This window comes from Misgurnus anguillicaudatus, chromosome 16 (assembly GCF_027580225.2).
Source record: "Misgurnus anguillicaudatus chromosome 16, ASM2758022v2, whole genome shotgun sequence".
Lineage (NCBI taxonomy): Eukaryota > Metazoa > Chordata > Actinopteri > Cypriniformes > Cobitidae > Misgurnus > Misgurnus anguillicaudatus.
In genome coordinates this window covers 27,553,521-27,581,224 of record NC_073352.2, presented here as the reverse complement: position 1 = coordinate 27,581,224, position 27,704 = coordinate 27,553,521, and the positions used below count along the sequence as shown (strand labels likewise).

General features: G+C 35.9%; 2 protein-coding genes across 4 annotated transcripts in view; both read right to left on the bottom strand.

Moving 5' to 3' along the window:
* Positions 1-27,704, bottom strand: part of LOC129421986 (uncharacterized) — an 84,577-nt gene that overhangs the window by 18,387 nt on the left and 38,486 nt on the right. The gene's annotated exons all lie outside the window — the stretch shown is intronic.
* On the bottom strand, positions 4,194-7,189 carry hs3st1 (heparan sulfate (glucosamine) 3-O-sulfotransferase 1). Of its 2 annotated transcripts, none has more exons than XM_055177644.2 (2): positions 6,932-7,189; positions 4,194-6,311 (listed from the first exon to the last, which is right to left on the bottom strand). In XM_055177644.2, exon 2 carries the CDS (start codon positions 6,262-6,264, stop codon positions 5,404-5,406), a length of 861 nt encoding a protein of 286 aa, XP_055033619.1. In that variant the 5' UTR covers positions 6,265-6,311; positions 6,932-7,189; the 3' UTR covers positions 4,194-5,403. The 2 variants fall into 2 exon arrangements, with proteins under 2 accessions (XP_055033619.1, XP_055033617.1); XM_055177642.2 differs by having other exon boundaries at positions 6,989-7,189.

The window sequence follows — 27,704 nt, the reverse complement described above, 5'->3', positions numbered from 1 at the left end:
AACACGCATGTTTGTTAAGAAATGTTTATCTGATCCTCGTTTACGTTTTTACATTTTAACATATATGAATGCATTATATATAAGCATATATGCATCAATGCATGCATGCACATACAAAAATTATTACTTGTACAGCAGCCTTTGCAGGATATATGACAAAACACTTGCTCCAGCATATATAAATCTCAATTCATATGTTTGAGAAATACTGCTCCTAACTACTTCAACAGGAATGATATAGTGACTGTGAAAATATTAATTCACTTTACATTTAAAATATTTTGACAGTGATTAATAAACACAAATAGAATTGTTTAAGTATTGGACATTATTTTTTATTATTTGGAACCAGAATCGGAACTGGGAATCGTTAGGCAGAACTGGAACCGTAATCGGAAAATTTCTTACGATACCCGAACTTGCAGTGAATGCAGTGCAGAGACAATCATGTCACTTTTATTGGTCACTCTTAAGGTGTTTGATCATAATAGTTTGGGGAAATCTGAAAAATAACAGTAGTGGCTGCATAACTTCCAAAGAAAAATCTGTAAAATTATTATTTTTGGAGTTTAAGAAATTTTACTTTAATTTCATGGTTTTTGTTTGGCAGACAGTCGTTTGAAAGTTTTTTTTAATTACCTTTTTTTACAGTCTAGTCTATCAGTTTTCCCACTGTTTGTACTTCAGTGACATTTTATTAAGACCTATAGCCATGACGCTATAACTAATTTATCTCAATGTCTCACAGTTGCCTCTCAAAATGAAACTGACCCAGATACACGAGAGGAAGTGTTTTATAGTCTTTATGGTTCATGTAACCGTTTAACATTAAAATCAGAATGATCAGCAAATGTCAAAAAGCTACACTGTGTGCTATGAGTAAATGTCAATCCTATTGTACAGTAAGTTCTATGTTAAATTTTGACATTGTTTATGCAAACACTATCCTGATCCTGACATTCCTGATTTCTATATTGTTGACAGGTCTTTTTTCATAATTTTAGCAATAAACTCTAATATGCTGATGTAATGTGTATTACATAGCAGCCGCAGAAAAAAAATATTCAAGGTTATTTTTAGTTTTTCTAAATGTACTATATGCGTTTGATTCTGTCAACTACTGACAACATTTCTGTCAAATAAAAATAATATTTTCATTTACATTTAGCCTATTTGCAGAAAACTGAAACCGGACAAACTAACAAAAAGATGCAATGTTTTCAAATCTTAAAGCCCAAACTGAAGTGGTCTTTTATTTTTTTCATGGCTGTATGTAGATAGATGATACATGTGGATATAATACACTGTATACATTTACTGATCGAACTATGGCTACATCCAAAATTGTTAGATACTCATTAGATCTCTGTCATGTCAGGGACATTTTTTTACTTTGTTGTAAGTTAAGCCACAATGCAGATACAAAGATGAATGAGAAATCTGCAGACAGAAGACAAAGTGATATAATAATAAAATAAAGATGATTTATTGAATAATCTTAGTTTGCGTTAAATGCTCGGTTTAGCTTTGTCGATGGTCTGACTTTGATTGACTTAGAAGCTGATTTAGCAGGTGTTATTATACCAAACACAAACAGTGGAAATGTACTGTTTTACAACAATCTCATGACGTCAATAAAACCCTTGAGATGGAGACCATTAAAGTCTCATATCAGGATTAAAAAACAATTCAGCACCAACATAAAGGAGTGGTTTCCCGGACAGGGCTAAGTCTCAGACAAAAAAACTTGTATGAGCTGTTTTAATCTAATAACACTTTGCGCTTATCTTAACATATCAGTGCCATTTGTTTGTCTCAAAATGCACATCAGTAATGTTTTTTCAAAGGTATGTTTGTAAAATCTACTTAAATGTTGTAAAACAATGAAGGCCTAGTCCTGGATTAATCTAAACCCTGTATGGGAAACTGCCCCCAAATTAAACAACATCAAGAAAGTAATTTAGAATAGATAACTAAAGATAAATAAAAGAATAATACAAATAAGAATATAATTGAATGATAAATAAATAAAAAATATAATTGAATTAATAATAAATGTTATAGATGAAATAGAAATCGCTTATAATCTTTAATTTTTTTATTACATTATATTAGGCTGCAAGATCAAGAGAGTACAGAAGAAAAGACTGCTGCTGCTGAAACTGATAAGGAAACAATTGTGATTGACAGAGAAGATTAAGAGCCACAAAGAAGTTTCAAAAGTGTAAGACTGATAATGCTTAAGCCACCTAATGAAGCCTTAACAACAAAAGAGAGGATGTGAAAACGACCGTGTGATGGGATAAAGACAGGAAGGGGAAGGGAGAAAAAATACTCATTTGTCAAATAGATGAAAAGAAACAAGACAAAAGCAAACGGACACTCCAAAAACAACATTGGGTTTCATTTACAGGCTTCAGAATTAAATCTCTAAAATGGGTGGCAGTGTCACAGATGTAAAAAAATTCCAGCTGATGCACAACAGTTTGCGGACATATACATAAACAGGCAGATTTGAGAACTAAAGTTTTGAAAAAGATCCATCTCAAGAAAAAGCTCAAAAGAAATTAAACCGCATCCTTGGAGAAGTGATTCCTGACTGACACTCGTTTGATGGTTGCCAAGAATGCAACATTGTAATGAATTAATATTTGCCTGGCTTTCGACTACGACTCATTGCCTGCTGTTTTGGATATTTCACATTGTTGTTTTGACTAAATTTCCAGCATTTGGGTTCTACACCACTAATGCATCACGCTCATTACAAACATATTGTTGCAATGTGCTTTAACCATTGAACAGCATATCTCACCAAATTATCAAAGCTCTCATAAAAGGTTGTGAACAAAATGCAGATGTGATTTCAATTGCATGTGGTGAACAATACAGACGATTCCTATTGTTCTTAAGTAGAACAAGAACTTTTTCACATGAGGAATGTAAAGAAACAACAAAGATTTTCCTTCCCGTTTTAAAATATACAGCTGCAAAACATGCGAGCTTACTGAAAAGTTTACGTCTGACCTCACAATACATTTCAGTCACAGCTTCTGGTAAGAATAAGACCATACCTATATAGACACTTTGTCTCATAAAAAACATTATTAAACCTTAAAGGGCAAACCTTAAACCTTAATGTGGCTTTTTTTCACATTTAAGTGCTATTATTGGGTCCCCAGTGCTTCTATCAATCTAGAAAATGTGAAAAAGATCAACCCAGTAACTTAGTTTTGGTAAACCATTCTCTGCAAGCATGTAAAAAATAGGTAATTGAAATGTTGCTCCCCTTGTGATGTCAGAAGGGGAAAATACAGGCCCTTAATCTGCACTATCCAACCACAGCACTGCGATTTAGTGCAGAGACCGCCTCATTTGCATTTAAAAGGACACACCCAAAATGACACTTTTTTACTCACACCAACAAAGTGCCAATTTTAACATATGTTATAATAAATTATCTGGTATTTTGAGCTAAAACTTCACATATGTACTCTGGGGACACCAAAGATTTATTTGACATCTTGAAAAAGTCTTGTGAAATGTCCCCTTTAATATACCGCCCGCCTTACTATGATCTTTGCCTTTTAACAATTAAAAAACTTTATGTGCCATTTCTACAGCATTTTTACAAATGAGGTCATCTCCAAAATACGTTTTTTTTCAGGATTTGCTTACTTTTTGGTAAAAATTTGGCTCCAAAATATGGTTATGTAAACAACACACATGCATGCATGCACGCAAGCGCACACTCACACACACTGCACAAGAATGCATCTCATATTACAGCTTTACTTCATGTTACACAATCAAAAGAAGTGCTATTTCACAATACTGACAGAACAAATGAACTTTTAGAAATCTGCTCACACAGTGCACTACAGATGAGATAAAAACATCCCAATCAGATTCTTGAATCTAGTGAAGGACTATAGTCTCATCACAGAAATATGATCAGAATTTAAGACCAACACGAACACTCACACAGAGGACCTCTCCTGTTTTTTTAGTTTCCAGTAAAGATCCTTACACAAACCTGCGGACCTTATTTGATTTACTGCAAAAAACTGATGTATAACCTTTCAAACAGCAAAGAGAACTTCAAATGCCCTCAGATATACCCCATAGTTCCTCACATAACTCAAAGTTCCTCACATACTTCAGTGTTTTAGTGTGAGGTAAAAAGACAACCAATCAAATGATAAAAAATACTTTATTACACTATTCCTTTATTAAAAAAATATGTATAAAAGAGAGTATGAAATAAAATCTTCAAATATAGTGAGGAATGTTTTAGCAATGATGAGTGATGTACACACACACACACGCACGCACGCACACGACATATTTAAGCAATATCGCTCGAGTAGGAGTGTGAGAACTACTTCTTCCGCCACGGATTTGAGCTATATCACACGACTCCGAGAGCGATATTGCTTTTATACAACAGTTCGACGGCACACATTTGAAAAACGAAAACTAGAAAACAACGGAGTTATTTTAAAAGCCTCTTTGTTTGAGAACTACTTCTTCCGGCACGGATTTGAGGGCTAACAGAATGACAGGTAACACTTTCGGCTGCTTTGAATCTCATAAGAACTCAATGGACGGATAGGCGTTTCTTTATATTAACGTTTCTTGGTCACAAAGTGTAGTTTTAAGATTAGTTCAGTCGAGAATATATATTTATTATATTTAAATCTACAGTCGATTAGTAAAGATAGCGCCTGTTTGAACGTTTGCTAGTGAGATTCGGTACGTATGAGATCTTTAACGGAATAATAACTTCCGATTGGGATTCACCGACTGATTTACGAGCTAGTGAGTGTTTAAAAACAGCGCGTCTGTGTTTTTCCATTCAGAGATGAGCCTGTTTAGGACCTCCATTCACTAGGTGGCGGAATGATACGAAAGGTGAAGCGGTTACTGTGCCGTTGGCAGTACAATATCGCATAGCTCTTAGCCAATCAGATTCGAGAACCAGAAATAACTGTTGTATAAAACGATATAATGGCCTTACACCATTCATGTATTCACAGTATCAAAACGGTTTCTCATATATAGGTCCTTATATCTGTATTTTTCCCTATAGCTCAATGAAGAGAGGTCATGGTATACCCAGGCAACACTGATTAAATAAAATGTAAAGCTTGTAGGCTATTGCACGGTATTTCGCTTTGGATCTGCTATGTATGTTTTTTTATTGAAAACAAAATTTTTATATTAATGTTATACATTTGACAATATGGTAAATTACTGAAGTAAATTGGCTAGTAAATGCTTTTTGCCATTGACAGTTCTTATTTTAGTTCTGTTATTTTGGAGTATCATTTTCCTTTAGCACCGTTCATGAATTCATTCTTGTCGCCGTCTTTGGTGGTTTTCTCTCACAAATTAGTAAATCCCTTACTTCCAGTCAAAAGTGCGTCCAACGAGATCAAAGAACCTCCTGTTGGGATCACGGAAATACTCGTGAAGTTTTTGCAGGATGGCCGGAGCCATCTGTGGGTGTTGGCGCCCCTTCGAGTCGTGCAGACATCGCTCCTTCCCGGCGGTACGCAGGCAGTAAAACCCGCGAGTCGCGTTGAAATAAAAATTGGAGGCTTTTATCTGAGGCTCGAGCTTAAGGAACTTCTCCACCTTCTTCATCTCTAGCAATGGGTTTTTGATCAGGGCGTCCCCATCCACCAGGTGGATGCTGTCAGCTGGAAACACAGTAAGCCAGCGCTCCATATGCACGTGGTACAGGCTACGGTTCAGTGCCGTGTAGCTCAGGTTCAAGTCTCCATCGCGCATGAGCAAAGCCTCGAGTGACTGCGGACGTTTGCGTTTCTTCAGCTGGTTGTGGAAAATCTGCGTGTAGTCGGAGAGCAGGCGAGTCGTCGGGTCGCGCACGATCAGCAGCAGTTTGACGTCCGGCTTCGTGCGCACGACGCGCTCGGGAACTTTTACGGAGGTGAAGTAAGCGGGGGTCTTCTCCACCGTCAGCTGACCCGGCCGGGCTAACGGCATCTGAGAACGGTACCAGTCTGGACCGAGGCGGTAGTTGCTGTCCCGGTCGAAGAAGTGAACTTCATTCCGTGCGGAGACTACAGCTCCGTGGAGACTCAACATCTCAATCAGCGCGCGCGTCCCACCTTTCCTCACCCCGATAACGATGATGTCGGGCAGCCGCCGTGTGCTGGGCGGCTCATGGCCGATGACCCGCGGGCTGACCACGGGCGAATGGATGATGAAAAACAGCAAAGCGAAAATCAAAGCAGCCATGAAAACAACCCGACAGGACTTTAGCCGGACAGCAGACGAAAACCCCACTGAGAAGACACACACATACAGCCGCCAATGTCATTAATACAATTTTATCAACGTGCCCATCAGAAATCCAGATTGAACTTGATCTGGAGGCAGACTAAACTCTTTATAACATGAACAATGTTAATGACTGATTAAAGGGATAGTTCACCCAAAATTGAAATTCTGTCATCATTTACTCGTTCTCATGTTACAAACCTGTTTGGGTTTCTTTGTTCTGGTGAACACAAAGGAAGATATTTTGAGAAATGTTCTTAAGCCATTTACTTCAAGTGTTGGGGCTCACGAATGGTTTGATCACAAATGATTTCTCAAAATATCTTCCATCGTGTCCATCAGAACAAAGACATCCAAACAGGTTTAACAACATGAGACTGAGAAAATGATAACAGAATTTTTATTTCTGGGTGAACTTTAAACTTCAATCCATATATCTCACGAATAAACATGAGGACATGAATGGATTGATTTTACAGGTATATTAAAGTCTCAGTGCTTATAACAATAATTAGCCTACAAACAGCTATTGTTTAAAATATTTTCAATAAATATCCAGCAGAAACAGATAATTCTTTGTAATTATTGTTACAATCACGGACTTTTCATGAACATCCTGACTTACGTGTCTTTTTGTCCAATCATCATAAAGAAAACATGCGTGTGGATTAATCGATCTCACCTTCTCATTAGATTCCATGACGAAAACTTTTTAAAGAGAAATACATAACTAAATCTCTCACAGACTCTCAACCGACAAACTGATGAACAAAAACACCAGAAACAGATGTATCCGATTAGTGAAAGTATCCACGCACGCTCTCACGTGCGCTCAGCTTTGAGTAAAAGCGAGCCTCACTAAACACACGGCCGCGCCCCGCTCTGACATCACCTCGCAAACTCCTCCCAGTCAAGTGACGTCCTGGGCACCGGTAGATAGCTACGTCTGAATAATTGCCGGACGTCAAAATTAACATGGATTGCACAACTTATCAGAAGTCCGTACTCCATCTGGAATGTTACCCCCCTCCACATTTTTTTCTTGCATAGACTTTATTTTCTTGTTTGAAGCATACAATCGCTATGGGGAATTAATATTACCTGTTTATTTTTTTTTTTTTAAAAAGCTTTCAGATGCTACAGGTATGTATCCATTTTCATTTTTTTGTATACCATTGCTTCGCCCCTAGCAACAATGTCTTTATTTTCTCTTTTAAGTTATCTAATTTGTGTTATTTATTTATTTATTTTTTGGACAGTTTACATTTGGATGCATTGCTGTACTAGTTATATTACTGTCAATTGTTCAATAAAAAAACATTTGCTGGACGATTTTTCAAAGACGCAGTGTCGGGCTACTAAGTGTTTCATTGTTAATGCTTTACTGTTTAGCATTACATCTGCAATAAATTTAGTAAGCCTCTCTCTCAACAACTGTAGTAGTTTAATTGTTCTGAGAAAATCTGATTCATCATTGACTCATGAGACATCATCACACCAGATGTGTAAAGAGCACCTATAATGCTTTTTACATCTTATGCCAAATGTTCTCAACCTGAACTGGTGAGCATTACATAAGCAGCAGAAAGTTAATAGGTTCAAATCCCAGGGAACACACATACAAAAATATTGAATGCACTGAGTTGGTTTGGTTGAAAGTATCTATCAACAGTCTGCAAAGTTACAAAGTACAAAGTCCACTCCAAAAGGATATATTTCCTCTTACAGTAAACCAGAACAGCTAATCTGAACAATCACTTAGAATAAAATCACAATACTCATCTCTTAAATAAAGTTGTCTCCAGTAGCCTGACATATTATTTTGTTGATGTAGTTTTCAGCCGCACACTTATTTCACTTAAATTTATATATATCTGTTCACTGCTTGGAGTTGAGGTGTTAAGTTTTAGCTAAGACAAAATGAAGCATGGCCAAGAAAAACTTCTCTGACCTGGAGATCTAAAAGCTGAAGTACAGTCAAAACAGCTTTGTGTGACAGTTTGGAATGAGAAAAATAAATATTTCAACCAATAGCTGAGATGAGAATGAGGTCCTGTCTCTTTTGGATGACCCTCTTTTCATGGGGCAGTGCTGGCCATGGCTTTTTGGAAACCGGATCTTCTGGCTGTATTCGAACATTAAATGGCACCCGTTACTCTGCGCAGTATTGTGAAGTACCCCACAGGTGAGGATGATCTCTGTTGTATTGTTACAAGTCCTGTCTGTGTTTCCCTGTGTATTGTCTTTTGATTGTTTTGTGGGTCCTCCTTCACTGTGGGCAAAGTATTCTGTTGCATTCTGTATGCACGGTGAAACCACTGATCTATATAAATGACTGGATTGCGCATGACGTCACACTTGTGAAGCCACCGCGCCGCCATGTTGGTATACCCAAACGTTCTATTAAATCAATGGACGTTATCAGATTTTAATGATAAAACATCACTTTACTCGTCTTCGTTTTTATATGTGAAGTTACCCTGTACATTATTACAACACAAACGTCCAAAGCATGTAAATAGTTATTTACTGAAAGTTGTACATTTTGCGTTTTAATCAGTTATTATACATTCATCTTCATGACAGTATCAGATCAGCAGACAGACCGCGGCATATTTAGTATTAATGACAATAAACGTGCTCATTCTGAATTCTAAATAAATAATCATACTATGTACCGTATGTGCATGCAATAATTTGCTAGTTTTGTAATTATGTTATCTAAACTTACAAGTTACCTTAACTTATTTAGATAAATAACGCTGACCGTCACAGTGTAGCTGAATGTCAAACAAAACTTTATTTATACCCGTGTCATTAACAAATGCAACAGACACACTCACATTAACGGTTTTTTATAAATCCATTATCCTGCCCGATTAAAACATAAACATTGCAAATAACACCAGAATTAACAAATAATTAACGTACACATGTCCTAAAAATTAACCTTGTGTAACTGATACGCTGTAAATGGGGTAAATTTTGATCATGATTTTGAATGGAAGTCAATGACGCTCTCTGCCGGTTGGGTATACCAAGATGGCGGCTCGAACTCTGCGCTGGCTTCACCTCACGCAGTTACGTCAAGCGTTCTATGCGCAATCCAGTCATTTATATAGATCAGTGGCTGAAACGGGTTAGATCCAAAATGCAGGTTTATTTAAGGAAGTCCACAAGGGTCATACAACAGGCAAACAACAACATCAGAAGCAAATCCCAAAACAGTAGTCAAATCCAGGCAAAGGTCAGGGTAGGCAGCAAACAATCAAAATACGATATCCAGGCACAGGTCAAAAGCAAAGCAAGATACAAAACAGGATGAATAAACAGCGCTCGGTATGCAGACAGGCTAATACACAGGGAAACACAGACAGGACTTGTAACATGTGTACAGTAGACTCATATACTGATTAAGTGAAATGTAATGCTTGTATTGTACTGGAATTCGCTTTGAATAAAAGCATCTGCTATGTGGTTTTTTTTTTGAAAACAAAATGAACTATTATATATTTATTATATTCTGTTTTACTTTAAAATTCCATTACTAAAATAAATTGGCTTGAAAAATGCTATTTGCTATAAACAGTTGTTATTCAGTTATGTCGAAGTTTAATTTCCTTTAGCACTGCTCATGGATTCATTCTTATCACCATCTTTGGGTTTTTCTTTCTTAAATGAATAAATCTCTTACTTCCAGCTACAGAAGAGTCCCCGCTGATCCAAGACAGAGCTATTTGCCCTTAAAGGATTAGTCAATTTTCTTTAAAAAAATCCAGATAATTTACTCACCACCATGTCATCCAAAATGTTGATGTCTTTCTTTGTTTTGTCGAGAAAAATTATGTTTTTTGAGGAAAACATTCCTGGATTTTTATTTTTTTATGGACTTTAATGGACCCCAACACTTAACAGTTTTAATGCAGTATAAAATTGCAGTTTTAAAGGACTCCAAATGATCCCAAACGAGGCACAAGGTTCCCATCTAGCGAAACGATTGTCATTATTGGCAATAAAAATAAAAATATGCACTTTTAAACCACAACTTCTCGTCTTCCTCCGGCAAGAGGTCACGGATGACGTAAGCGAAACTACGCCCCAGTGTTTACAAGTATGGAGAAAGAGGACCGTTCCAACTTTGTTGTGTCGAATAATACTAATTAATGTCTTTGTGTCAGGTTATTGTTTAAAATGGTCCACAAATGTGCGTTGCATATATGTAACACGCAGTGTTGGGTGTAACGCGTTACAAAGTAACGCGTTACTATAATAATATTACTTTTTTCAGTAACTAGTAGTGTAACGCATTACCCGTCTGAAAATGGTAATATTATTACAGTTTTCCAGAGCTAGTTACTTGCGTTACATTCGCCAGTAGCACCTTCATCACACAAGGCACACAACACAGAGAACAAAAGGGAAAGAGAGGAGGGCGTGAATGGAACAGTGATTGGTCTAAGTTTGGCACAAGGTATCATTTATTATCACCGATTGGTCGACACCCGGCAGCCAGCAGCACAGAGCGGCACACTCAAAGACAGATCGGGAAAATGGAAGCGTCAACAACGGCAAGCTCTTTTTCAGAGGAAGGTTCCCAGCAACAGAAAGCTACTTTCGACGCGTGGAGATTCAGTCATTATTTTATTATGTTCAACGGAAGGAAAATAAGTGAAGTGCACACTCTTTAATGTTTCTCCGAACGCTGTGCCCCACGTCCGGTAGCGGGTAAGGAAGTCAGCAGTAGTAATTTTTATGTTGTATTAAAAGGTGGTGTATTTACGGTGGGTTTTCTTGCGGTGGAGACCTTGATGAATGTAAGGTTATGCCATGGTCCCCCGGCGCTCATTTCATTGTTTGTTTGTATGTAAACAGGGGTTGTGTGGAGGTTGTTTATCCCATCAATTTTGTATATCAATTTTACCGTAATTGACGAAGGCTGTGTCTTTAGCTTGAGTGATATTAATGATATTTATTGAATTGATTGTGTATTTATTACTTTTGCGGTGTTAAATTGATATATTTATATGTTTGGGTGTTGGATGAATTTGCTGTGCATTGCTGTGTATAGTGGGTGGGTAAATAATGTGCACTAACATCATGGTATCCCACTGCTAAGAATACAGAACTCTTGGAAGTCTTAATCAGGAAATAATTTATTGTGAACCGTCATTCTTTCATCAGCTGTCTATTTAAAGGTGTCCATCTAAAATGAATTGCAACCTGTTGTCATCCCTGTATTTTAATTGTAACTTTTTATTGATTTGGGAGTTTTGTGTTTGGATGTTTTCTTGGCCGTGGCTTGCCCAAATAAACATTCTTGTCCAGAAAAAAAAATGTAACTAGTAATATAACTAGTTACTTGCTCCAGGGAGTAATAAAGTAAAGTAAGGCATTACTATTTTTGAGAGTAATATGTAATATATTACTTTTTTGAGTAACTAGCCCCAACACTGGTAACACGTAACATTTCGACGTCATTACACAATTACATGAGATCGCAAAGTGCATATTTTTTATTTTTCTTGCCAAAAATGACAATCGTTTCGCTAGATAAGACCCTTATGCCTCGTTTGGGATCATTTAGAGTCATTTGAAACTGCAATTTTAAACTGCATTAAAACTGTTAAGTGTTGGGGTCCATTAAAATGAAAAAAATCCTGGAATGTTTTCCTCAAAAAACATAATTTCTTCTCGACTGAACAAAGAAAGACATCAACATTTTGGATGACATGGTGGTGAGTAAATTATCTGTTTGTTTGTTTTTTTGTAGGAAAATGGACTAATCCTTTAATTTGCCCAATGCAGCGCTTCACCGTCCCCCATGTGTGTATGAGGAGAGGGTTTGTTAGCGGTTATGAAGTGATGGTAAATGTCTGTTGAAGCATAATGATACGTTTTTAAGAGAAAACAATTAATATTTTGAATTTATTAAAGGTGCTGTAGAATGTAAAACTGTAGGCATAGATAAATAATACGAGTTCTGTACATGATAATGACATATCATGAGCCTCAAACACGATTGCTTCCTCCTTCTTATGTAAACATTGTGCATGCAAAAGACCACTCAACATTAAATTACACATTAAATGAAGTACAATGTTGTTACTATCTTAAAAATAAAGTTGTGACTACTGAGGTAGCGTTATATGCGTTTAGGCTGAAGTTTTACTATTGACGTTACAGTTAAGTTTTGCAGGTCCATACTGAAAAACACAAACTTACCACTCAGAAACGTCTGTTAACAATCTGCAAACAATTGATTATTCCTCAAAATCTGTATCTTTGTGTAATCCATAACATAAGATCTCTTTATACACACAAAGAGCTACTGTAAGGAGCTGCTTTGAGAAACAGCCAATCAGAGCAGAGCTCAACACACTGAAAAAAACAACTTGTAAAATTTACTTTAAAAAATCCTCGTAACAATTTGCATGAACTTTTTTTAAGTAAAATTTACTGCTTTTTTATAAGTAAAACTTACCTACTAAAATCAAATTAAATTTACTTAAAATTGCATGATAAAACATATGTTAAATAATTAATTAAATGTTACTTAATTATTTTATTTAGAAGTTAGATTTATTTTAATCGTTTAGGTAAAGTCTACTAGTTTTTTTTGTGAAAATTAAAGCATTGCTGTCCTAATAATATTAAATAAATCGTATTTTCTGTTTGTTATTTTCTTTAACATATTCCTATGGACCTAGTAATTTTTAGTGTTATAAATGGCATTATAACACAAAATTCATGACTGACAACAAGTCAGTCATTGAATAAACTTGATTCGGAACAGAAACGCACACAAACTGTGTTTCTGACATGCATTATCAGCACTGTGGAGAGAATTACAATACAATGTTCTGAACAGGGTTCATGTAAAGAAACACTGATCACCTGAACGGTGACTTCACAAAATTATTATTTACAACAAAACAACATCAATAATATAAGTGCTTAAACCTTTATGACATTTTGCTAACAAATATTTAAGTAGTTAAAGTTCTTATCAGTTCTTATTCTGTGATAAAGCTTAAAAAATAAAAATATTCAGGCGCAAAGAATTGTGGGTATTCCTTACAACATGTGCAAATAAATGTAAGTAATTTTTACTTAGATTTTTTAGTTTAATGGATTTAATATTTTTAAGTAAAATGAACTAAGATTTTTTACTTGAATCTGCTAAAGTTTTTGATTAAAACTTAATTATTTTAGGACTATGTGCAGTGACTATAAAACAGTTAAATAATACAAGAAAATATCTAATAAGACTTACTATTCCCACACAGTTCATTTTTTAAATGAATTAATTGTGTATTTATCATAATTTTACTTAGGAAAATCTAGTTCTCAACAAATGTTAATATTATTATGTAGAAATTATGAGAGTTAATCTAATAAATATTACTACACCAAAAATTTCGTTTTTTCAGTGCATTATTATTCATGACCCTTTCAAATAAGGTAATAATAGACCATTACATTCTAAAAGCAAATCCTAGGGTTGTAATAGACATGTAAAAACGTCCCTAGATAATTTTTGCACTTAATAAAGCTACATCCCTTCTATGTAGATAGAAAAAAATTAACATATTATTCAATGCATTATTTGGCACCTTTAAGCAATCGATACGTCATGTATTAATGTATTTGAAGAACAGCAATCATAGCGGACAATATAGTGGCACATCAATTGTTGCTGGGACTCGTGTGTGACCTGTCAAAACAGGCATATGATGAACCGTGAGAACCAATTATTGCATCTCGCTGAAGAAAGGAAGTAATAAGGTGTGTTCGAATTCGTCAAGGTTACTGCAAGAGAATTGGATAAATCATACAGGAAGTCTAATTTCGAAACGCTTTCATACGTTGACATCATCCACCTGTCAGTTCTTGCCACACCGCATGATATCAAACACACCTTTATAGACCTATGACATGAGGATGAGTAAACTATGAGTGAAATTTCAAATCTGTGTGAACTATTCCTTCAAGCACCATTAATATTACTACCGTACTCATAATAATAAATAAAGCATAAATAATCCTGCATGTGGAGGTCAGACATTCTCCCGAAAGGCAACTGAACAAGGGAAAAAATCAAGCAGGCAGTGAAGGAGGAAGCCAAGCCGTATCTACAGAGCAAAACGTTAAAAACACCAACAATAACACCTTATAAAATGACTGGGGCATGATCGCACACGCAAATATTACGTCAATTTATGATTTTTCCATATAAAAAAACTCACATTTTCCTGAGATAGCTCTGACCTTATAAGATATATGAGCTATTGGAGAAATGGCTGCAGTGGAAACAAATCTGATGGTTTGGCCAACTCATTGTACTGGACACAGACGCAGGAAAAGATTGGAACTCAAAAACACTTCCTAAAAGCTCAGGCTTCCAAGAAAAACAGCCATATATACTATGAACGAGAAACGGACATAGGCATTAACATAAGTGAAAGCTCTGGACTGGGTCTGACTGTGCCAGGGTGGAGCGGATGGGCTGAAATTACAGGAAAATAACAGCCTAAGTACATAAAAATCTCAGACAGGGTTCCCACACCTTAGTTAACTTCAAATTCAAGGACCTTTCAAGGACTTTCCAGGTCCAATACCCTCAAATTCAAGGACTAAATTTGGGGACACATTTTGAATGAGAGCAAGGTTACATCGTGTTACCTTTTAAGGTACATTGTTACAGTTCTCTTTCGAGGGAACTTGTGCTGCGTGTGACACTTTGGGGACGCCTCGAGGGGTAAGTGTGCATCTGAATGTGTATATCAAATTCAACCAATGGTGAGGCTTAATGACAAAGACAGGGTGACGCGGGAGCCAGGAAGTATTTAGCTATCTGAAATATTGCCAAAGACAGTGTTACAGGGACACAGGAAGTATGGCAAGGGAGACACAGCGTCTCGTTCCCTTTTCAGGGAACAACAGTTGGGTGATTCTCACGAAAACTTGGTTTTAAAAAGTCAAGCATGAAAATGTAAAAATTGCTTAAATGTACTTTTTTTCCCACCAGACATTGAAAAACAAAGTCTGGAGTAAATGGGAACATTAATTTAAAAACTTTTACTTATCATTTAACACTTTTTGTAACATAATTTAAAAAATTAGTCCTAACAGTCAGAAAACATCAACACTGACATATTTTCAAAATGACATGACAAACCTGAAAGAACATAATTTGGAGATTCTGCACATGCATTTAAAAGCAAAGTATTATGCTTCTATTAATTAAATTAACATTTAATAAGCATCTGTTGCGGTAATGATAATCAAAATGTCGTGTAAGCATTCTGACAACACAATATTTCAAATTAACTGTAAAAAAATGATCTTACCTGGTAGCCATCTTGTAGTAACTGGTCCATGTGCTTGGTCACTCAAAATTAAACTTTATTAAAATTCTGTATGTGTGCTTAAACTGTTCTCAAAAAGTGTTGCAGAGGATGAGAACATCAGGCATGTACACATCATTTTCCTAATTTTTCTTCATTATTATTATACATGAATATTCAGTAAATATTTTTTCTGTCATCTAAAGTAGTAAAGCAAAACATCCATTTATTTTTTTTTCTTAATATTTTTGTGTTAATTTGATTAAATTACAACATAACGCATGTTCAAACACAGCCGGACACATTGCGGTAATGAGAATTTCAGCAGAAAATGAGAGTAAATTTACAATTATAAATTCTTATGTTGAAATCACACATTGTGCAAGGTAGAACACAGTATTGTGTTAATTCTGATGCTTTTTAATGTTACTATATTACACATTTTAAAGCTAAAATCATTAGTGCCGTGGTGTTTCAATGGTTTCGTGAGAATCACCCAGTTACATAAATAATCCGAGACGTTTTCATGTGTCAAACACAACTATGCAAAAAAGCATTTTGGTATGAATCTACATTCGCATACAGAAGATATAAGCATTTTAAGCAAACAGTTTAGCACGTGTGCTTAAAAAGTCTAGAATTTTTATGATATTATCCTACACTACACAGGGAATAATATGGATTTTTTTTCAGAAAACGTCTTGCATAAAATAGATTCAAGCACTTTCAATGACCTGTATCTATGTATGTTATTTTCAAAAACTTCCCAGGGCTTGAATTTTTTTCCTCAGATTCACAAATTTTCAAGGATTTCAAGGACCCGTGGGAACCCTGCTCATAAAAGTACCATCCTTTATGTGTGAAGATTTCTGTTCAAGTTGTGACGTATTTGTGAACCGAGATGAAATGCCTGAGTTAACGTGCAGCGTGTTGGGACAAGACCAACCATATAGAAACAAGATCTGTAATCTGGTTTAAAATGTCTAAAATCAACACAACAGTTTGTGGTTTTATAGCTCATGTCTGTTAAAAATGTCAGGCTTGGATAATTAATAATGGACCAAAATTATTAATGACTCTTCATTTCGCTCTACAATCAGATGTCCTAAAACCACCTGACACCAACAGGTTTACATCTGTGTGAGCAAAGCCTTTATTCTAAAGGAAATTTTGGTTGGGTTAGAATAAAAGCAGATGAAACCAGAATCCACTGGAGTCTGTACATATTTAGATTTTTCTGCTGTTGTTAAATCACACAGCCGCAGTCACGTGGAAATCCATCATTTTCTTGTACAAGAACATCTGAGCATTCATCGCTTTTAATATGACAGATGTGTTGTAAACTTTAATGGTTTAGGAATCCATAGTTAAATTTTAACAGACCAGGGATAGTCAGTGGCAATTATCATGGCTCACCACAGTGGGAATGATTGACAGATGCCAGACATTCCAATGGATTCAACATGCTGTTTTAAGCAAAATATTTATATGTGTTAAGATATTTAAATGGGAAATTCATTAAATCCAATAGTAGGTGCAGACTTAAAGGTGCAGTGTGTAATTTTTAGAAGAATCTCTTGACATAAATGCAAAATATTATACCAAACTATATGGTCGGGGGTGTATAAAGACCTTTCATAATGCACCGTTATGTTTTTATTACCTTAGAATGAGATGTTTTTATCTACATACACCGAGGGTCCCCTTACATGGAAGTCGCCATTTTGTGCCAACATGTTTCTACAGAAGACCTTAACGGACAAACTTTTTTACTAAGTTGTCTCCAACGATGACATGTATGTCCGATGCGGCTAACGTAACTCCTCAAGGCGTTTCAAAAGCAAGGGGATAGCAGTGGACTGAGCCGTTGGTTGCCATGCGCAACCTCACCACTAGATGCCGCAAAAATGTACAAACTGCACCTTTAATAGTATGATAAAGTATATACAATAAAAGTAATATTATATAATTTAAAATTAGCACTCACCAGGCAAATAAGAATAAACAGGACTGGCGAGTTTATGAAACTGTCAATCGCCAGTTGGCCGGTGACATTTTTATAAATTTTAAGGCACAGTCCAAACGGGTGTTGTTGATTTCATGCAGTGCTCCAAAGACTGATCGGTGATGATGACATCATGGTACAGAGAGAACGTATCAAGAACAGGGCTTATGAATCGCTTTTTAGAACGAAAACAGAAACATGATGTGCAAACATTACAAACTCATGACAGTGCTCAGCATTTCATTAAAAATAAATTAGAGAGACTGGCTTGTATGTAAATGTCAGGAGGATGATGTGATGTGACTGAAGACTCCTAAAAATAAAGGTGCTTCATGATGTCATAGAAGAACCTTTTCCGTCTAAATGATTCTTTAAAGCCCCTTTAACATCTGAAGCACCTTTCTGCTTCACAAAAGGTTCCTTACGGTGATAAAAGGTTCTTCAGATTATAGAAATGTATAAAAAAAACCAAATGAACCAAAAAAGGTTATTCTATGGCTTTGCAACGAAGAACCTTTTAAGCACCTTTATTTTGAAGAGTTAAAGGCAGATATCAACCTAGCTAGCATGAATTTACAAAAAAACAATATATTTTTACAGCATTTATAATGTTGATATAAGTGTTAGTTGATCATTGTCTGTTCAAGTTAGTTTATGGGCATCAACTTATATTTAAAGTTGAAAATGTTTAGGTTAATGTTAATTAACATGTACTAAAAGGCTCATTATATGCAGTATGCTACACATTCGTTTTCATTCATACTTCTGCGCCGTTGTTCATGTCAATGTGCAATTACACATGCAGACAGCAATGGTGGCCGGTGACTTCTTTTTTCGAGGGCGCACGATGCGAAATTTTTCACAACATGTATGTAGCCCATTATGTGTGTGGTTTGTCATTTCAAAATATGTGTTCGGCACGTCGAGTGATCCTATGTGCATCACGTGTCTTGTCAAAATAAGTGCCTGTTGCAGATGCGTCTAAAGGGTTTATGATAAAACGCTCGCGTTTGCCAGATACTCGCATTATCTCATGCGTAATCAGAGTTTACTGTTAAGGGAGTGTCTTGCATATATTTTGTGAAGGTGAGCGTCTCTTTTATCATAAATGGTTTTGACGCGTGTGCAGCAGGCACTAATTTTGACAATACACATGATGCATGTGGTTCACATGGCACAACAAACACATATTTTGAAAATACAAGCAACACGCATGACACTCCGGCAGACAGTATCCATAGCTGTGTCCCAATTCAAGGGCTGCAACCTTATAAGCATGAGACCTTAAAAGGTGAGCACTTGGTGTGTCAAGGTGGAAGCCTCAGAAGTTCGCGAAGAGAACTGAAATGAGACGGTCTAAACCTCGGAGGACCCATAATTGGCGTCACCTGCTGCATGCGCCCACCGCACCTTTCAGCAGGACACAGCGGGGACGTTTCTGACTTATTAAAATAAATATGAAATCGGAAAAATATTTATTTTAGAAAATATGACACGTTGATGTAGATTAAACTATTCAACAGTTTATCAAATTAATCAACCTTAGAAATATACGCAACATAAAAAGAATAATATTAACATAAAACATAACTTATAATACTAAAACAGTGACAAGAAAAAATGTTTTCTGATAAATACACTTTTATTTAATAAAGGTTTTAATTGTTTATTTTAGAATATCCACCCATTATATGCAGCCGTTGCATACGCGCAATGACTCTTGGGATATCCTCGGCTGTTAAGGATCCATTTATTCTATCCTTAAAAGCGCGGAGAAATGAGGACGCATTTTGAGGCTTCATTTTAAGCATCCTTTGAATTGGGACGGCCTTACTAACCTCAAGTCGCACTGCTGTGACGCAATCGGTCTTAAAATACATCCTTAGAAGGTCGCAGCCTTTGAATTGGGACACAGCCCAGCCCATATGTATGTGTTACCCACAAAAGCTGCACGCTGTAGACTACTATATAGGGTTTGCGTCTGTGCATAGGCTATGCCGTACAATCGACACATTGTCAGTTCGGGTTAACTAATGAAGCAAATTAATTTTAATGCATAGTACTGTGTTGCATAGAGTTACTTAAATCTGTTTAGTTACAGTTAACTGGAGAGTAAAAAAAATATCTATGCCCGATAAATTTTCTTAAGTCACTGGCCATTGGCAGGTGTGGCAAAAAGTTAGTTTTAGGCCCTGTGATAGATACAAGTCATATCAACATAAGTTTTTATGTTACTTAAATTAAGTTAAACAATTCCAACTTTGTTTTGGAAGCTATATTAACTCATCACTATTCAAACCTTAAAATAGTAGGCTGTAGGCATGGGCTGGTTACCGGTTTCAAGGTATACCAAGGTTTTAAACAGTCGAGGTTTCAAAACAACTAACATGTTCTGTAATACCCTATGCAAGGTATGAGCAGGGTTTACACAAAATGTATTAAATTATTAAGTCATGTAATTTACATTTAATATATATAACAAAAATATTTTTTTGAAAGAAAATTATAATTTAAAGGCTTTATTTTCACCCAGCATACATGTTGCTTAAAAATAAAATGTACACTCTAAAAAATGCTGGGTTGTTTTTAAGCCAGGGCTGGGTCACTATTGGACAGAACACACTGCCGGGTTAAAACGACAATAACCCAGCAATTGGGTTAAAACAACCCAGCAGTTGGGTCATTTTTAACCGAATTGCTGGGTTATTGTCAATCAACCATGTTGAAACAACCCAGCAGTTGGGTTAAAATAACTCGGCAGTTGGGTCATTTTAACCCGGCAGTGTGTTCTGTCCAATAGTGACCCAGCCCTGGCTTAAAAACAACCCAGCATTTTTTAAAAGTTTTTGTTTGTATACGTCTGAAAATAACACATTTTAGTGTTTCAATGGCAAAAACGCAATACTGTGAAACCGTGGTATTTTTACTTGAGGTTATCATACCGCCAAAATCTCATACCGGCCCACGCCTAGTAGGCTATGATGGCTTGAACCAAGTTAATTAAACTTAAGGCAGTACTGTTATTTACACTGTTTGAGTTCTGCAGCAGTGGAAACATGACTTCATTGACAGATGACGTTACACTGGTTCAAATTGTGAATGTCTCTGGATTCAAACATTGTTGGAAACATTTGAGATAATGCAAGTGAACAAAACATACGTAAATATAAATATAGAAGTCTTTGGGAGGGATTTTTGGCTACTTTAATGCAACAAATCATCATATTATGCCTGTAAGGACAACAAATTTAACTGATGATGTAATGCAGAACTGAGATCAGTCAGGGTGGTACTGTTTTCAGCAGAACACATAATAACAGTCTGGACAGAATCAATGCTACACACACACACACACACACACACACACACACACACACACACACACACACACACACACACACACACACACACACACACACACACACACTGGTTTCCATGTTTTGTGGGGACATTCCATAGACCTAATGCATTTTATACTGTACAAACTGTATATTCTATTCCCCTAACCTACCCCATTCCCTAACCCTAACCATCACAGAAACCCTTCTACTACTTCACATTTTCAAGAAACATCATTCCGTTTGTTTATACGCGTGTTTCCTCATGGGGACATCAAAATGTCCCCACAAGGTCACAAAAACACTGGTATTCCTATCTTTGTGGGGACAATTGGTCCCCACAACGTGATAATTACCAGGTACACACACACACACACACGACCCTTACAACCAGAATGAACCTGTATGAGGGAAATATAAGGATTTTAAAGTTCACACCTTAAAGAGAACAATAAAGGTCAAACATGCAGGGTATATAAGCTGAGTCAGACAGTGGGGTTACGCTGCACACGTCCTGTTACTGAAACACTACAATTTGAACCTTCTAAAAGTGACTTCCTATCAGTAGCTTGGAGTGTGTGTGGGGGGGTACCAGTCGCCGGTTAAGATAAAAAAAAATCTAAAAAATTACTAGCACAGTTTTATATATTTTTGTTCACAAGTGTACTTACATTATCTCTGATGTTTTTTAACAATGTTTGAATACAGAGATTTTCCTTTATTTCTAATTTTTTAATTCTTAATAAATCTTACTATATATATATGTTTTCATTAAGGCATTTTTGTAAAAACAAGTTATATTTCCTAATTAAAGTCTAGTCCTGGCTTAAGCTAATTCTTGTCTGGGAAACCACCCCCATATGTACTAATAATATACATTTGTAATTGTATATATTATAAAAGTTATTAATAATATATTTTTTAATATTATAAATTACATAACATCTAGTCAGTATATATTTACACTTAGTAATACTACTATACGTTCTTATATTACAAAATCGGCAAACCCAACAATGGTCTTATCAAAAATGTTTTATTCAATCATTTTTTAACACTTGGTACTATGACTGTTACCCAAAATACAGTCTATTAAGCATTGATATTGCAATAAGGAATGAAAAGTGCAGGGAATATACATGAAAGAAAACATACTGGAAATTGAAGCAACTTTAGTTCAAGATCAGGAAACTGTGGCGCCATCTGCTGCTCACATTGAGCACGTACAGCTCAATAGCGTATCGTGTTCTCATGCGAGTTTATCAAGCTCTATTAAACCTGCATTTTACTACATGTAAAACAACCACAAGCAATATTTAATGTCTGAATACTGTTTCTTACTTAAATACACTTTCTGAAATTTCTGGAAACTTTGGATTGAACTACTGTAAACGAAACTTGGCGTAATCTTATTTCTATTTTATGGTGAGTTTCATTAGCATCTACATATTTTATGAAGATATAATGTATTTTTACGCTGACCGTTTAATAGCAAAAAAAAGAAGCTTGTGATACATTAGATTTGGTCGATCATGTCTGGGCAGTGGCACTAGCATTCAGGAATCAAAAATGAGCTGCTGCCACCTGCTGGATGACACACAAAACTACAATTGATAACTTATTAACACATTAACTAGTACTATGACAAGCACATATCTATTAATTTATTAAATTGGTATTTTAAAAGTAACGATTATTAAACTGTAAATAAAACTACTGTGGAGATCAATACAGGGCGCAAAATATCAGTTAATGGGTAGGCTAAGCCAAGGCAAATTTAATGAAATGTATAAATAAAAACCTGTATAAAATCTTGACCAACCGTTTGTTGAATTTTGTTAGGAGCACCAGGACAAAGAAAGGTGACTGTTTCTACTCTTAATATTACTAACACTTCGAACCTTAAGAAGAACTATAGGTCACAGCATTAAGTGACCTCTGACCTGTTGATAAATCGTGTAAAGGTGCCCAATATATTTTCAAATATAATTTTTAAATATTTCAAAATATACAAAAAAATGTAAATATTTTGAAATATGTTTACAAAAATGTATTTTTCACCAATATAGTTTTGTGCATTTTTTGTATATTTTAAAATATATTTTGTAGAAACAAATTAAGAGTTTCGTTGCAAAACGAGATAAATCCATTTTTTAACATTTTTGTCAAAACATGTTTTATATTATGTTATCATGTTATTATTTTGTTTTATGGTGCTACTTAGCTGTATTTTTTTAGTTATGAAGGTTTAAATCAAAACAAAGCAACTGCAGTTGAATTGAAATTAATTGAAATGCAGAACCAAAAAACGAGATTTCTGAACAATTAAAAAAACGGTGGTTATCTCGTTTTGCAACGAAACTCCTCATATATTTTAAAGCATTTATATTCATGTCGCATAACAGGTTTGGAAAGATTAAAATTGCTAAAATATACTTATAATTTAATATTAATATTAAATATACAATTATTATTTAATATACAAAATTTATACATTTTATAAAAATTTTTATATTTTGGCTAGGAAAATATATATCTTTTTGCTGTATGGGTTGAAAAATTAGAAATGTATTTGTTGCTATATATAGAAATATGTGTTAATATGAACTTAATATATTTTTAAATTAAAAAAAATATTTAATTAAACTTTACTTTCTACAAAATGTATTTAGCATATATTTAAAACATATTTTTGGCCAAAGAAATGTATTTTTATTTTTTAGCTGTATGGGAGGTCACAGCATCATGTGACCTCTGACCTGTTGATAAATTTGTGTCACAACACAATTAAATCATTAGATGCTATGTTAAGATGTGCACAGTGATGTATCCGTCAACAGCTTAAAAAGAATTATGGTAAGTCAACTGTCAATGTGTTTATAACAGAGTATCAAGTTTACTGGCACAAATATTACAAGAAAACTTTATCGCCCCATTCAGTACTGAGAGTCTTCACTGCCAAAACAATGCAAGAATGAACTTTACAGTGGAACAAAGCAATAGCGTCTGTAACAATCATCTCTCTCTAATTTTCTCTATTTGCTTTGTGAAACGACCACACACAATCTGACAGAGTTTAAATCCGTCAGCAGGATGTTTCACTCCGAGCAGAGATCAGCACTCCAGTCATTCCTCTGCAGTAGGGTAATATTTGCTCCTGGAAGAGTGATTGAGGTAATGTGTGTCAGAGGAACCGATCCGCAGCACACACACACACACACACACACACACACACACACACACACACACACACACACACACACACACACACACACACACACACACGCTCCTGTGATACAGAACACACTGCATGGAGATTCATAAGAGTGTGTGTGTGTGTGTGTGTGTGTGTGTGCGTGTGTGTGTGACTCCTGCGAAAGTAACAGTGCTGCTATTCAAGTGTATGACAGAGAGTTTGTTTTGGTGCCCCGGGGCCGTTAGTGAGAGAGCTCTACTGACACGCTACATTGAGTGTTATGATCCTTCATTGTGCAGAGAGCCTGTATGACTTTATTACTGTGTGTGTTTGTATGAGGACTGTGTGTTGGTGGGCTGTATGATGAACACACATATGGATCTCATCACTTATTCTCACCATACAGCTTTATCATTCAGATGCTATTTCTAAAAATACATGCAGGCCGCCATGTACGCGTTTGTAACGTCCATTTGTTTAGCAACAGACAGTCTAAAACAAAAAACGCATGCATGTTGTGGACCAAAACATGGATGTTAAAGCAAACACTCAAATGAAGTGTCCGACTGCCTTTCACACAACACAAGTACACTTCAGTCAGCGAGTGAATATATCGCAAATGGAGATGTTTCTCGTGTTTATTGTGTCTTTAAACTGGTCAGATTTCACAGCCTGTGTTTTATGTAGCTGCAGGTAATGACAGAAAAACAACACAAAGGGTCTGAGCTCAGATGAGCATTACAGTTAATGTAACACGCAGATAAATTAATCTAATATCAGTCATATTTTGGGCTGTGCTATGATCTTAAATGCCTATGGACAGTTCTTATAACATTCTCTAACAAAACCCCTTAACATTAAAGGTGCCAAAGAATGCATTGAAATAATATGTTAATTTTTTCTCTGATATCTACATAGAAGGTATGTAACTTTATTAAGTGCAAAAAATATCCAGAGACGGTTTTACAAGTCTATTTACAACCTAAGGATTTACCTTTAGAATGAAAGTAGCTCTGTGTGTGTGTGTGTATAAATAGACCGTATGTTTGAGCCTGTATCAGACAAAGATACAGATTTTGCGAAATAATCAATTATTTAGAGATTGTAAATGGATGTTTCTGGGTGGTAAGTTTGTGTGGTTTTTTTTTCAGTCTTAGGGCCCTATTTTAACGATCTAAGCGCATTGTCTAAAGCGCACGGCCCACTGTCTAAACGGGCGTGTCCGATTCCACTTTTGCTAATTTAACGACAGGAAAATTTTTATATGCGACAAGCGCACGGCCTAAAAGGGTTGTTCCTATTTTTGTAATGAGTAATGGGTGTGTTTTGGGCGTAACGTGCAATAAACCAATGAGACTCTCAGCTCTCATCCCCTTTAAAAGCCGGTTGTGCCTGGCGCCATGCCTAATCCCCTTTTAGAAAGCGGAATTTGTAAACTGAAAAACTAACTAAGTGAAGGAAGAAGACTAGCAGTTTAAGAATAATGTAAAAAAATGTGTTGTTTTCATTTTTATTAAAATTTTTATTTTTTTGGATTAAAACCTTTAAAAGGTGTTTTCTTTCAGTCATAGTAGTATAAATAGCAGGCTTTTAATTGCTGAAAATGTATTGATATCCTACATAATCATTGTAATCTCATAAAATAATTTGCAAATATGCAAGAAAAGGTTTTTACTCTAAAAAAATACCTTATTTGTAACAAACAGGAGATAAAAGAATTTACAAATGTGCGGAGAGCCGAAACGTTTCAGCACTCGGACAGCGCCATTTAAAAAAAAGCATTACTTAAAAATGTTTCTCATCTCACCATATCCAAAGGTACAGAGTCATCATACAATAAATCTGTGGGGTAGCATTAAAAAAACATTTAAAAATAGATGCATTTTTTTAAAGCAAAGCATTCATTTACTTACCAGGCTACAGGTGAAGCTGCGCCTTCTAACGTCTCATAATCTGTCCTCATTTATGTCCAAGAGACTCAATAATAATCTTTTACATGTTAATCCTTTGATTTTTTTGTATTTTAAAATGTTTATGTGCTGCTGCACATCCCTGTGATAAGCAAACGCGCGTTGTCATCCCTTTTATAGGCACATAACAAGCTCATTAAAGGTGCAGTGTGTAAATTTTAGTGGCATCTAGTGGTGAGGTTGCGAACTGCAACCAACGGCTAAGTCCACTGCTCACCTCTCACTTTTGAAACACATAGAGAAGCTACAGTAGCCGCCATCGGACAAACATGTCATCGACAGAGACAACTTAGTAAAAAGGAATTTTTTGTCTGTTAAGGGCTACTGTAGAAACATGGCTGCACAAAATGGCGGCTTCCATGTAAGGGGACCCTCTGTGTATGTAGATAAAATGCCTCATTCTAAGGCAATAAACACATAACGGTTCATTATAAAAAGGTCTTTATACACCCCTGATAATATAGTTTTGTATATTATTTTGCATTTCTGTCAAGAGATCCTTCTAAAAATGACACACTGCACCTTTAACTAACAAAAAAATATTGCGCCATTGACTTTGGACTAGGTTTTAGTTGGTCAATGGCATAGTCTATTTTAGTTGCCTCAAAATAGCAACGCGCCAACAATGCGCCTGAACACACCTCGTTTTCAGACCAGAATGCCCTTGGGCGCAAAACTGGGTGCAAATGCATTTGTTATTTAAACAAGGTGAAACTAAGCATGAAACTAGCAAGAGACACTTGCGTCGCGCATTGCGCCGGGTGTAGAGCCCTTAATCTGCAAATTGTAACGTCAATCCTAGAACTTCAGCCTAAATGCTAGCATTTAACGCTAACTCAGCAGTCACAACTTTGTTTTTAGCATTGTAATAACTTTGTACTTAATTAAATGTGTAATTTACTGTTGGGGCGTACATCTTGACTGTGATGTCACAGTTGGTGTTATGTTAAGATTGGCCTTTTTTCAGCAGTCTTTTGCATGCGTGAGGTTTACATAAGCAGGAGGAAACAATCGTGTGTTTGAGGCTCATGATATGTCATTACCATGTATGTACACAACTCTTATTATTCATCTATGCATTCTACGGCACCTTTAAATCAAACCTGTTTCCAAGCAGGCCTTAGGTCACAGAGCGAGAGTTCCAGGGGAATGAAACAATCCAATATACAGTATAGTGTCAAATCATCATGTGAAGATCCACAGTCTGTTTTAAGAGTCCACACACTGAACTAAACTGGGAGCTTGGCTTTCAATTGTGTATGTGTGTGTGGTATATTCAGTGGGTGGTAAGCCTCTCTCTTCTCTTCTTCATGGATGAAGTATTATAGCTTTGACCGTCACAGCAGCTGCAGAGTTTCGGCTCAGAGAAAAGCATGAGGCTGTCTGATGTGCTGCCTGCTTTACAAATAAACGTCTGTTTCTGTGAGATCTTTGCAGGCAGGTATCAGACCGAAAATTGCCTGAACTGTGCTTTTCACAGAGTCTTTCTACAGAATATCCTTGGACTGGCGATATTAAACATTACTGGCTATATAAACAGTG

Excerpts from the sequence above, each read along its gene's own strand:
- hs3st1 (XM_055177644.2), bottom strand. The coding sequence starts at position 6,264 with ATGGCTGCTTTGATTTTCGCTTTGCTGTTTTTCATCATCCATTCGCCC.